We start from the raw sequence: 13999 nt of genomic DNA on the forward strand, positions 1-13999 counted from the left end.
GGAGCAGCTTTCGTGTGGGCCTGCGATGAGTCATAATGAATTTAATCATGGGAAGAAAAAAAATCCTGCAGTGTTACAATTACCAGCTGGATGGCTTGGTGTAGAGCAACACCACGGTAATCATCGGAAAAAAACCGAAGTGATCTTTTCTTAAGCGAACACCTACCACAGACTTTCTAATAAACATACCCTTTCGACAAGCACTACAGCAGAATACAAAAACTGTGACCTTTCAGTTTTTGATAATTGAATAATAAAGACCAGATCAGAGGCTTGTATGAATATCCAGCCATCTCAGCTCAATGACATCCATCGATAGTGCACAGCAGAGAGCATTAATCACGCAGGCGTTTCTTACACGCCAATAAGGGGGCCGAGTTCAAGAGTGTCATCAGCACAGGCATGTAACAGGAGATCTCAGTATATTTGCATTTGTATTTATACTCCGTGCCAGCACTAGGAGGGGAAATGCATTTATAATGTCACCTTTAGCATGCATCCACCCCCGTCTGATCTAAGCATATACCCACACACACACACATACCAATGCAAGCTGACACCGATGCACAGAGTATACCTCGAAATTAGTCTAATATTCATAAAAGATAACTCATTTGTGGGATCTTTTCGCTGGTACACGTAATGGTTTGGACACTCAACCAATGGGCAATCCATCTTGGCACTGTGAAGCATAGCATGTGCGCACTGGAATCAATTTCGGTGTCAGCCAGCGGCCTTCTCACTATGCCATTTCATGCTATTGTTTGTGTCAACAGAACAGTGCCATGCAATAGAGGAGAAATTATATGCACAATTTTATGTCATTTGAGCGACAGTAAAATGAGTTTGAATAGGTGATAAAATGACTGGAAGTATTTTGTAATAGCACCCAAAAATTTGCGCTTTGGATCCTCCTGAGATACTGAAGAAAAACAATTGTTGTAAAGAGATGGGAGGCTTTTTCACCACTTCTTTTGGTGCGAGAGCTTGCAAGAAGGGGGGTTTTGGGGGCTTAGAAGGCTTCTTTTGAGATTTTATTGATCTGCACAAAAACGCAAGATCAAAAACATGAAAATGAAATAGCTTCAGGGAGCCTAAGAAACGAGTCGATAGAAAATGCTCAGGCAAAAATGGGTTGAAACTGCCTATTGTACTCAGAGTCCCCCTTGCTGTGGTAATAGTAGATGATGTTGAGCAACTACCAGGAGTGGGAGGGGACAGTATCCTCCCTTCTCTGCTGGGAGTGAAGGACTTCTATATGTTAGTCTTAAAAATGTGGATGGTTTAGGAAAAAAATGAACCATACACTTTGGTAAACCACTAATGTAGAAGCTTGTTTTTTCCCAGATGGTTGTACAGAGGAATTTTCATTTGTCTTTCAACATGACTGATTGATTGAGAAGCTACTCTACAAAAAAGTGCAACTGTTTGACTAGTCTTTCAAAGTCAGACTTAAAGGAGAGGTTAATCAGGTACATGTGTTGTTGAAATGAATTTGTTTCACTCAAATAGTAATGGAATTTCATTGTACTTAATAGAAAAAAAGTTGCGTGAACTCAAAATTTCATTGTAGTAAGTTGAACTTAATATGATTGAGTTGAGTTGCAGCAGATTTCTAATTCCCAGCATGCTTTGCATCAGACTGTATAAATAAATGTTGAAATTAAGTGTTATTTTGTGTGTTTTTGCACAAGATTAACATAGGAAGACATAAGTTAGTGTTTATTGTTGTGTTATGTTGGGATTTACAAGGGGTTCTGTTATGTTAGTTTTGTAGGGTTACCATTGTGGTGAAGAGAAGAGCCTGTGGTTAGGTTGAGGATGGGCTGCAAAACCTTTAAGACCACATATACTGTATGTTGTTTGATTATATACATGCAAGTATACAATGACAGTCTCTTTGATAGTTATAATAGCATGTGTTATTTGCTATCTAACATTTAACCAAGTTCTGAATATGATGTTTATGTAAATGAACTGTATGTAATTGTCATTATGATGAGATGGGCGAGGCTGAGAACTGTGGGAGTGAAGGGATGCCGGAGACGTGATTGTTCATGAGAGACACCTGTGCACCACACTGGCGTTGCTCCGCTTCCACAGCTCTCTGCCCCGCCCCACTTGTCACAAAAATGTTAAGTCCTACTAACTTAAAAAAAAAAAAAAAAAATTAGTTAGTTTCCTTAAATGTTTTGAGTGTTCTGAACTTATTGAGTTGTACAGTATACTTAATGGCTTTTTTAACAGATTTACATTGCAGTCACATTTCAGGAAAATAGTGTAGTGATATATGAAGCACTGGCTACACAGAAGTTACTTTGAAACCATGCAGCTTTATGTTGGTCAGCGCAGAAAATTCGTGTGACCAACAATTCAAGCGAAATCTGTGAAGGGAACTTTTTCGTCCTTGCGCGAAACTCTTGATCAAATGGATTCCTATTGGACTGACTGGATATTGTAAATTGGAAATTTTTCAGAGCAATGGTAAATGTGACTGCTCCTTACACTATGTCATAACCAGACGCGATGCAATACTGTCCACACCACATGTAACGCGACTACGAGACGCAACAAAATCAATCAAAAATCACAGTCAATCAGAAGATTGTGTGGGTGGAGTCTCTCTGCAAGCCCACAGTACCCACGATAAAATGAATACGTATTCAATCAAATTCATAAACATTACACCATTTTAAGATGATTAAATATACATACTGAGTGACTGAAACAATCCTTGTCTTGGAATACACTTGTTTGTTCACATTAAGTTCTTATTTTCAAGATCTGAGATGAATTATCCATTATCGCTTTCAGTATGTCTATAAAGATCAAACAAAATTATATTCAAACTCACATTAAATTCTTAACATATTAAATAAAGCACATAACCAGCACCTTAGATTATAATTTTCATACTTTGTATGTTGGTGTTCCAGCCATAACATCACAGAAATAGAAACATTTTCTAAAATAGAATTGTCACGTATCGCTGTCACTACTGATCAGGACAAAACACTCTGATTAACATTGAAAACATATTGCAGTGTTGTGTCACGTCTGGTTATGACACAGTGTTAGGCCCTGTCCCAAACGCCACCCTTAGTTCTTGTGGTCACACTTTGGTGCCTCAATGCAGCATAAACTAATAGAAGTCCTCTGTGGAGCCAGCATCAGCAAAAAAGTACATCAAGGGCACATAGTGGCCACAGTGGGGTGCTTATGAGCACCCTTCTGAAACCTAAAATGTCAAATGGGACACCATACGGTCTTGTGGATTTCAAGGACACAATGCAAAACCCCAAGTGCAAATTAAGATGCTGAGTCGGGCTGGTGGGGACACTCAAACAGAGCACTGTTTTGATTGTGTTTACACTTTTCTGGGAAATAAACCTTAGTCATAGTTGCCTTTGCATATTAAACTGGGAGAAGAGAAAGTTGTATAACATAGGAAATGTACACCCTTTTACCACAGTAGCCACCTATGAGATGATTATTTCAGGACTGAAAAAAGTGATAAAGAAATAACAATTTTTTTTGCCAATACAAGAATGGATTTGTGTAGTGTCAACTTCATGACAGATGAACTAATTATTCATCAGGTAGTGATCTTTAAGAAGGTTTGTAGTCGGAATAACAGCTTGATTGCAGTACATAAGCACATGCAGAAATTCACTGCAGAATTGAAGTGTTTTTTTATAGCTATAATGATTCTACTCTCTGGCCAATTCCTTGGTAAGCTAAAGCTTTCAACAATCTTTATTTAGGTCGCTCTTTAAAGACCTCATGAAATTACTCATAGAGTGCAATTCTTTCCTGTGTTACAATATTTCCCGTTGGAACAGGACGTTGGCGTGAAAGAGAAAGTCTTTCCTTCTTCCCGTAGAAAATGCAAAATTGTAAATGTGTATATCTGCTACAAATATACACATTATTGTGTAAGAGTGACCCCTTTGTGTCTGTGATACACAACAGTCTATTATTATGCCAGCAAAGTGAGGATAAGCTAGCCTAGCTTTGCTTTTACATTCAAAGTATATTACTGCGTAAGTGCACTACTATTAAAAATAATAAATAAATAAACACTTGATCAAACTAATGTTCATGTCTGTGGTTGTGTATGTAAAACTGTATCAGGGAAAAGAGAAACTGTATCTGTGTTCTGACTGTGATGCATTTGCATGAGGTCAATGTAAAAATCTGTTTCTGCATATCACAACAGTGAAACATATGTTGGTTAGTGTCGTGAGAAGCGTTTAGCTTCTATCTTGGTCAGGCTTAACCAAGCGGGGAAGAAAATGTCGTAAATGTAGCGCAGTAAGATTTCAATTGACTTTGACAGAATGGTGCTGCATGACCAATTTGCTGTAATGATATAATCCTTGGCGGCACAGACGGCCGTGTTTTATGAGCAAAAGAACTTGGCAAGTAAACTGTACTGTTTTGCCAATACTGCTATTGCAAACATAAAATTAAGTGGCATCCTCAGGTGACAGCAGTTGCGTTGCTTTATACAAGTTCTGCTTGAGCAAAGCTCTCAATTCATTTCTCTACAGGCCACATTATAATAACAAACATCAAGGTTTTGAAAATTTCTGATTAAGTTAACAAACCTTTAAGCTCATTGAGCAATTTGTTTGTGTGTAAAATACTGTAAATCAAAAGGTCTTTGTATGATATAAAGTTAAGTAAATGTGTGCCTGACCTTGTGTGTCGAATCGGTGTGAGTTTGGCAGGATGCAAGAAGCAGGACACTCTGCATTTACTCAAATATGTAAAATGAAAGGATAATGACTGCGGTTGACTGAAATCTGTCTGTTTTAGTGCTTCAATTTATCTTCTGAAGTATAATATGCACGGGAGAGAACAAGAGACCTTTCTCCTTCGGGTATAATAAATGTCACGTCGCATTTCAAACAGTCGATTAGCAGTTCCTAAACGTTATAGCCAACATTTAAAAAGTTCACTGTCTTTAACAAAATCATCTAAAAAAAATCAACAGGCAAAAAAGACTTTGCATTTAATTTATTTCTTCATCATTCTTTTTTCGTTAATGTAGTTTATAGCTCGTTGTATAACTGACGTTCTGTCAAAACGCTACAACCTTGTTTTTTTATGTCTCATTGTGAACACAGCATTACTTATGAGCAAAATTAGGCATGTTGTACCAAAACATCCTCATGTGTAGCAAGTTTGATTCTTTTTAGTGAATCGGTTTGTTTGGATCAAAAATAAATTATTCACCATTTTAAAGGGTTAGTTCACCCAAAAATGAAAATAATGTCATTTAGCGCCAAAGTCATGTGATTTTAGCAGTTTGGCAGTTTGACACGCGATCTGAATCATGATTCAACACAAAAGATTCATAACGCTCCGAAGCTTCATGAAGCAGTGTTTTGAAATCGGCCATCACTATATAAGTCATTATTTTGTTTTTTTGGCGCACCAAAAATATTCTCGTCGCTTCATAATATTAATATTGAACCACTATACTCACATGAACTGATTTAAATATGTTTTTAGTACATTAATGGATCTTGAGAGAGGAAATGTCATTGCTGGCTATGCAGGCCTCACTGAGCCATCGGATTTCAACAAAAATATCTTAATTTGCGTTCTGAAGATTAACAAAGGTCTTACGGGTGTGGAACGGCATGAGGGTGAGTAATAAATGACATTATTTTCATTTTTGGGTGAATTAACCCTTTAAGTCCTTGCATTGTCTTTTTTTAAAGTCGCAATGAAACAAAAGTAGCAACAGATATTTTGAGTGTCACGAATTATCAAAAAAAAAAAAAAAAATAGGGCAGGGACTTGTTTCAATCTGTCAGTTCATTAGATTTTGAAATGTGGGCGTTGCACTCAAAAAGGAATCTGAGCTTGCAGAGAAACTTTTTTTCTCAAAATTGCGAGATATAAACACAATTGCGAGTTATAAAGTCAGAATTGCGTGATATAATGTAAGAATTCTATGATATATAGTCAGAATTGCGAGTTATAAAGTCAGAATTGCGTAATATAATGTAAGAATTCCATGATATATAAACACAATTGCGAGTTATAAAGTCAGAATTGCGTGATATAATGTAAGAATTCCATGATATATAGTCAGAATTGCGAGTTATAAAATCAGAATTTATTTTATATTTATTTTTTTTCGCGATTGCGAGTTTTTATCATGCAATTCTGACTTTATAACTCGCAATTCTGACTTTTTTCTCAGAATTGTAAGATCCAAACTCACAATTGCGAGTTATAAAGTCAGAATTGCATAATATAAACTCACAATTGCATCTTATTATCAGAATTGCATGATATAACCTCGCAATTGTGTCTTATAAAATCAGAATTGCCAAATATAAAGTCAGAATTGCGTGATAAAAAGTTAGAATTATAAATTCGCAGTTTTGACTTTATAACTTTCAATTGTGAGTTTAAATCTCGCAATTCTGAGAAAAAATAATTCAGCACTGTGAGATGCAAACTTGCAATTACCTTTTTATTTTTTTATTTAATGGTGGAAACAAGCTTCCATAAATATTACAAGGTAAAAGAAAATTTAAATGAAACGGTAATGTAGGGTGAACTCAGAGGCGAGGGAAATAGGGAAATAAGCAAATAAGGAATAATAGTGAAATACCAAAAATATATACAACAGAACATGAGGAACAGAACTGAGGAAATCCATCAACATACAGCCGTAACAAAAGTCCAAGAACTAGCACGTAGAACATATAACACATACAGACCTATATCATGAAGATGAGAGGGTGAATTTTCATTTTAATGCCAACCTAAATGCTGATGTTCATTTCTGTTTATATTATAGTTTCATTTTTTAGTTGTATATGGAGTAAAATTATCTGATTACATTTAATGCCTCCACTCTTCAAGATTCATTCATTAATTTCAAAACTCCTCACTGTTTTTGTGCCAAGTTGAATAAATAATTAAATAGAATATATTGCTTGTTTAAATAGCTTCATTATAGTGGTTAACAGCTTGTAATATAGTTAACAACTTGCCTATTGCTTAACATCTTTAAATTATGTGTAGCAGAATCACTTCCCCAATGCTAATTATCTGTTGCTAAATGTTTTCCTCACAAGGCACAAAAAAAAAAAAAAAAAAACTACAAGCTTGAGGTGAACACTAGCACAGGTGGTGTGTTTCATTAAACAATTTTATGGCAGAAGTAAAAAAACAAAATGATGATTATAAAGATGTGAGAACATGGGGGCAGTCAGCAGTGGCCAATGTTAGCAGGGCTTGGAATAGGGCATTGTGGGCGCATTGCTTCACTGATGAGAGTGAATGTGACGTGGCCAGATGTGGCTGACCAGCAGAGCATAGCAGCGTTGAGGTGACACCCTATTGAGTCACCCAATCAGACTTGGCGGCAGCTATGACACATCCTATAAGAAGCGTGGCGAGATAGGGCTCACTGAACACAATGAGCTATAGGACACAGGGCGACGATACACGACCTTCAGGCAATGTAGTTTTTTTTTCTCTCTCTCAGAGTAATTGGAGTATATGTGCTTTCATAACCTTTGCCCTCTTCAACAAACATCATGATAAGTCAGGGATTATTCTGCATCTTGCAGCCGTTCTCATCTCTAATGGCATGCATGTGTACCTTGAAAATTTCCTCTTATGCTATCATTTATCTTGTCATAGATGGATGTGAGCAGTACCTCAAACATGCGGTCACTGTCCTCTCATTAGGTTGCTGTGATACATAAATGTTAACATCTCCATCATTTCTGACATATTCAGACAACAGACTCCAATCCTTGAAAATAATTTATGAAGTCTCTAAGAGGAGAGATAACGATGACAAAGACACGCAGAAAACATTGTTTCATTAACAGCATATTGCCATGATCAAAAGACTATGATAACAGAATGTATTAAACCTATAAAGCCCACTGTATATGCAAATTTCTAAGGCCTCAAAATTATGTTCAAAACTTTGCTAAAAAATATTATACACAATCTACTACATGCCTTCTGTCATCTAAATGACAGTTTACAATTTTTAGTAAGTAAAATTTTTGCTGTGAAACCTTTAAAGGAACACTCCACTTTTTTTGAAAATAGGCTCATTTTCCAGCTCCCCTAGAGTTAAACAGTTGAGTTTTACCGTTTTCGAATCCATTCAGCCGATCTCCGGGTCTGGCGGAACCACTTTTAGCATAGCTTAGCATAGTTCATTGAATCTGATTAGACCGTTAGCATCTCGCTCAAAAATGACCAAAGAGTTTCGATATTTTTCCTATTTAAAACTTGACTCTTCTGTAGTTACATCGTGTACTAAGACCGACGGAAAATGAAAAGTTGTGATTTTCTAGGCCGATATGGCTAGGAACTATACTCTCATTCCGGCGTAATAATCAAGGAACTTTGCTGCCGTACCATGGCTGCAGCAGGCGCAATGATATTACGCAGCGCCTGTGACCCCCTGCTTGCACAGGGAGCGTGCCTTGCAACCATGGAGACATTTGTGAGAGACGCTGCGTAATATCATTGCGGCTGCTGCAGCCATGGTACGGCAGCAAAGTTCCTTGATTATTACGCCGGAATGAGAGTATAGTTCCTAGCTATATCGGCCTAGAAAATCACAACTTTTCATTTTCCGTCGGTCTTAGTACATGATGTAACTACAGAAGAGTCAAGTTTTAAATAGGAAAAATATTGAAACTCTTTGGTCATTTTTTAACGAGATGCTAACGGTCTAATCAGATTCAATGAACTATGCTAAGCTATGCTAAAAGTGGTACCGCCAGACCCGGAAATCGGCTGAATGGATTCGAAAATGGTAAAACTCAACTGTTTAACTCTAGGGGAGTTGGAAAATGAGCATATTTTCAAAAAAAGTGGAGTGTTCCTTTAATGATTTTTATAAAATAAACATAAGAATAACTTTTAAATTGTTAGTAATATTTCAAGATGAACACTTACTGGACTAAAGCAACTTAGGTTGACTTGATTATTCATACATCATAACACAATAAAAACTACAGAGCTGTGATCATAAAACTAAGCATTTAAATATATTCTTACTAAGACATTATTGGGACAACTGTTGAATGACAACTGATATTTATATGCATTTTATGTATAGTAGTCTGTTATAAAAAAAATAAAAAAAATCATTGATACACTACAAGCTATCAGAATTGCATCTTTTTGCATACTTGCAAAAATTGCATATTTCTGCTCTGTTTGGGCCTCTGAATAAAATCAAGGTATTTTTTTATCCTCGAGTATGAGCTTCATATTCTCACAATAATATGAGAGCCATAAAAGCCTCAAGCACAGTCAAAAGTTTGGAAACATTGAGGCATTGGGGTTTTTTAATGTTTTTGAAAGCAGTCTCTTAATCTCACCAAGGTTGCATTTATTTGATTAAAAACACAGTAAAAACAGTAATAATGTGAAATATTATTACAATTTAAATTAACTGGTTAAATGTAAATGTAATTTATTCTTGTGATGCAAAGCTGAATTTTCATCATCATTACTCCAGTCTTCAGTGTCACATGATCCTTCAGAAATCCTTCAGAAATCTTTTTTTTTTTAGATCTTCTTCTTCTAAGATCTTGTTTTTACTGTATTTTTGATATTAAGAGACTACTTTCAAAAACATTAAAAAAACTTTAATGTTGACCGGTACTGTATCAAATATGATAAACGTATACAAAGGATGACTATGTTGGACGATTTACTTTGAACCATTTAGTTGGTATGAAGTGTTGATAAAGAAACAGCATGTTATTTTTCATTATTACTTCACTGTTTGCTAACTAATGGAATTGGTCAATGCAAATACTGATCAGAATTTGATTTACACATTTTCTGAATAGAAAGTGCAATCTCACCGCCACAAGGCTACAGTTGTGTTAAGGCGTTAGAAAGGTTTTTATCATGTTGCTGTGCAGTTTCTAGGCTATTTTGTGTTGTTGCTATGGTGCTGCTTGGCGATTACTAAGGAGTTTATGGTTGTTGTTTACTGGCCCAAGTCCATGGGGCCCACCTCCAAGTTTCTAAGTTATTCTGGTCCCTAAATATGGCCTCTCTTCAAAGTATGTTTATGTGGTTGTTTTGGCCATTTTATCATCTGCAAGCCGACGATAAAACATAATAGCAACAGCTCTTTAGAACATGATTCATGTCCATAGTTTTACACCAATATTAATAACAACTAACCAACCATATTCTGATTCAGAGAACTGGGACAGGCCAACTAATCTTTGTACAATTCAACAACTCAGCTTTCAACTTGAAAACATTTTATTTAGAATATTTTTCTGACCTCCTGGGTAGGCAAATGATTGAAGGATACCACTGGCTTTTGCCTCACAACAGCTGTTTGCCTGAATTGCTGGAAACCAATTGTACACGTACTAATGTAGCCAATTTAATTTAAAAGACATTTAAATGCTAATAAGATACTCACAACAATCTTGTATTGCCTCAACAGCTCTGAAGTAGCCCCCTGGCAGACCCAAATATTGTGATTTGTTTCAGTTGTTACACGTACAAAACACTGTTTTTCATGATCATTCTCCAATGGCGAGGCAATAATTCTTACTCTGCGATTATGGTCTATAATGACCAGCAGGTTAACAATGTAGATTCGAAATCTAATATTTCTACATGATTAATTCCTTTAAGATGCAGTCTCTATAAATAACAGATGAAAACAGTTGAATGTCTTATAATGTACGAAAAATGAAAGGAACCTGGTGGTGGGAAGGAATGAGAAGTCGGGGGCGACTTCAGCCGAGCTTAATTCATATTTAAAGACTTCCTTTATTACATCTTTAATAGCCTTTTTTGTTGGTATCCCTCAACTTTTGGCTCCCAGCACAGTTTAATTCACCTCCCATTGAGTTGACTGGCTCAGAGTTCTCAACTTCTGACTTTCATCTCTTTTCTTTTTGCCTGAGCTTTTATTGCTCTTCAGCTTTTCCTTGGAGAATTAATGCCACCATATTGGACCACACAAAACTCCAATACGAGTGCATAAAAGTATGAGGTCAGAGAGATTTACTGTTTTGGAATTTAATATCACAGTAAACTGAAAAAATACTGCAGATGAACTTTCATTGAAGATATTAGATTGGAAAAAGGTATTAAATCATTCCCTCATGACATGGAATAGAAATTAGGCAACTGCTTCTTTACAATATCAATCAGTTTGATGGTCCTTTTTGCTAAAATGCCACAGTATTAAGATAACTCTCCCAGATTTCACTTCCAAACTAAGGATAATTCTCTGCATATGCCATAACATTAAGAGGATTAGGTTCAGAAAATGGATCATGATGCTTGTAGTGACAAGCAGCAACGTACTCTGTCACTATATGGACACATCACTGCGGATGAAATGCCCACATCTGCTCTGTAATTTGAGCAGGTTTCTTTAAAGGCTATGTGACATATTATATTGATTTATGTGTCCTCAAAAGAAGAACTATTTTAAAGATGCACTCAATATTTCATTATATTTCATTAAAAAAGGCTTTACACAAAATAATGAACACCACTTTTGAAAAATTGTTTAAATAAAGTAGACTCACATCATCGCTAGCCTAATAAAAGCTGGAGGGTTTTATTTTTACATTTGCCTTATTGAGACACCCATGTTGAGAACATATGACCAAACAAAAACCGCTTGCTTTTGTCTCAGTAAAAAAGTCCTATTATCAGGAAATTTTGATCGTTGAATAAATGAATCACGTCTGACAGCGAGTAGGGCATAGTGTGATATTGCATCCACACCACTAGGTGTCAGTATACCAAGACAACTACCATAAAAAAGACATTCACCTTAATTTTTTTTCTTTAAAATGGGAACTATCATAAGAGCTAGTGCGTATAGTACTTTAATAGAGCACTGAAAATGTATTTATCATTCTTGTTCTCCAATATAGTGGTGATGTAGAAAGTTTAACAAAAATATAGTATACCGATTGCAACACCTTCTGACCGATCATAACTGTCAAACTCTACTAAAATTCACTCCACTCTGTAGACACACAGACTAAAGTTCAGACTATGTCAGATAAAACTTAATGAACTATACTTGCTAAGGCTACACCACAGCTCTGTCTGCTCCTGTTCGGGTTAATGAGTTATCGAAGCCTAATTAATTCACTGTGAATTTCTAGATTGAAGTCTGTGAGTTTCCATTACAATTAGAAAGACTCTGTTTATGAAGCGTTCCTTCGACATGCCTCAAAGAGCAGCTAATATCCTACCTCCCATTTCACTCATCTGAGGAGAAAAAAAGGCTAATTTTCCTATGCCTTCAAGGATTTAAATAATAATTTTACTACACAAGAACCCTAACCCTCCAATTCTGTTGACAATGAGAAATAAAATTAAAACACACAGGCCAGATAAGAAATATGCCTCGTATCCCCTTGGCTCTAATTTGACAAGAACTGGGTCAAGCTCATGAGAAATTTAATTTGAACAGATGTCAATTAATACCCATTATGTCTTTACTTTGAAAAGCAGAATCCTTCTCACAATCTCTTAAAGCCTGGCACTCCGCTAGAGATTTAGTTAGATCCTCTATGATTTGTGTCTCGTCTCTTGTAAATCTGTTTTTACCTTGTAAGGAATATGAGTCAATGAGTTTTTTTTTAGCTCTCAGAAAACATGCAGACATCGAGACAGTGAATGACACAGGAATAAAGCCTGACTTGGTGTATACGCACTACTATGCACAACTATTTTGCTGAGAATTTGCTTGTTATTGAGTATAATCCATGATAGACCACCCCAAACACATATAAATTAGAAAATTACTTACTTGAGTGTAAACTGCTCCACAGTTGAATTTGGGACCAAGAGCAGGTAGATGTTGAGGGTCTCTCCTGGCTTTAATGGCCTCTCTGGTAGCCTCAGGAAGAGGTTCTTGTCAAGCTGTTTGTCTACCACCAATTGTTCCTGACTGGGCTGATACAAACTGATGCTCCCAATACGCAGAAGTGGTTGTTGGGAAGAGCTCTCCCCTCTGGATGCCCCTCCTCGGCGTGGGTAGCTCTCCCCACACTCATCATTGCTGTCTGGATCATGGAGAGTATAGTAAAGCTCCACTTGAAGGGTCTCCCCACTTAATTCAAGCCCATCTGTTCCTGAAGACTTTCTGCGACCCAGTGGTGCTACATTAACATTAAACCATGTGGAAGGGAGATCCAGTTGGGCCAAGCACTGCGCAAGATTCCCTTGAAGCCTGCAGGAAGTTTTGATCTCTCGAACATCTCTAAAAGCATGCAGCCTCACACATGGAAGCTTGTCCTGAATCTTGAAGTCATCCCAGTCTCGTCCTGCGATATAGAACAGGACCTGAACCAATGGATTACTAGCAAACACTCTAGACTGTACAATAAAGGCCCGGACCTTCCAGTTGACCGTCAGCCTTCCAGGAATGTCCAAAGGACTTGACGGCTGCAGTAGGTCCTTGGACAACGTCTGATCTTGGGTGAAAGGCCCAAGTGAGATGTTGATTGCAGGCAGCTCCTTGGTCTGGAAGACCACAAAGCTTTCGGAGCGCTGAAGAGGGTGTCCACGTTGGCTGCCATATGATGGAACTCGGGTCTCCTGGAGAAAGAAGGCCAGCTGTGTGTTGGAGAGCTTAAAGTTAGCAGGGAGGTAAACTTCTGGTGGACTGGAGGTGGTACTAGGAACAGGGACGCTGAAGAGAGCATCGGAACTGGTAGGGGAAACTTTACCAGCAACTGTAAAGACAAAACAAGAAAAAATACTGTTAAATAAGCACTGACAATATTCTGTGATAGCCAAGAATCAAAACTGCTAACACACAGGTTCAAACTCAGTAGAGGTGATTTAGGAATTTAAGAACACATGGAGTTCACGGAATCCTGCTTATGCTCAACACTGAACCCTTAAGTGGGCACTCAACTTCATACAGCTTTACAGTGGAAAACCCTTGAGTTACAACACTGTGAGTGGCTCTTGGGGG

At 37.1% G+C, this 13999-nt stretch overlaps 1 protein-coding gene across 2 annotated transcripts in view; it reads right to left on the reverse strand.

The window, feature by feature from the left end:
• tmem132e (transmembrane protein 132E) overlaps positions 1–13999 on the reverse strand; it is a 366256-nt gene that overhangs the window by 85083 nt on the left and 267174 nt on the right. For both annotated transcript variants that reach the window (XM_051894027.1, XM_051894026.1), the window contains exon 2: positions 12827–13754. In XM_051894027.1, the coding sequence (XP_051749987.1) occupies positions 12827–13754 (928 nt within the window). The remainder of the gene's footprint in view (positions 1–12826; positions 13755–13999) is intronic.

This window comes from Ctenopharyngodon idella, chromosome 5 (genome assembly GCF_019924925.1).
Source record: "Ctenopharyngodon idella isolate HZGC_01 chromosome 5, HZGC01, whole genome shotgun sequence".
NCBI classification, from domain to species: Eukaryota; Metazoa; Chordata; class Actinopteri; order Cypriniformes; family Xenocyprididae; genus Ctenopharyngodon; species Ctenopharyngodon idella.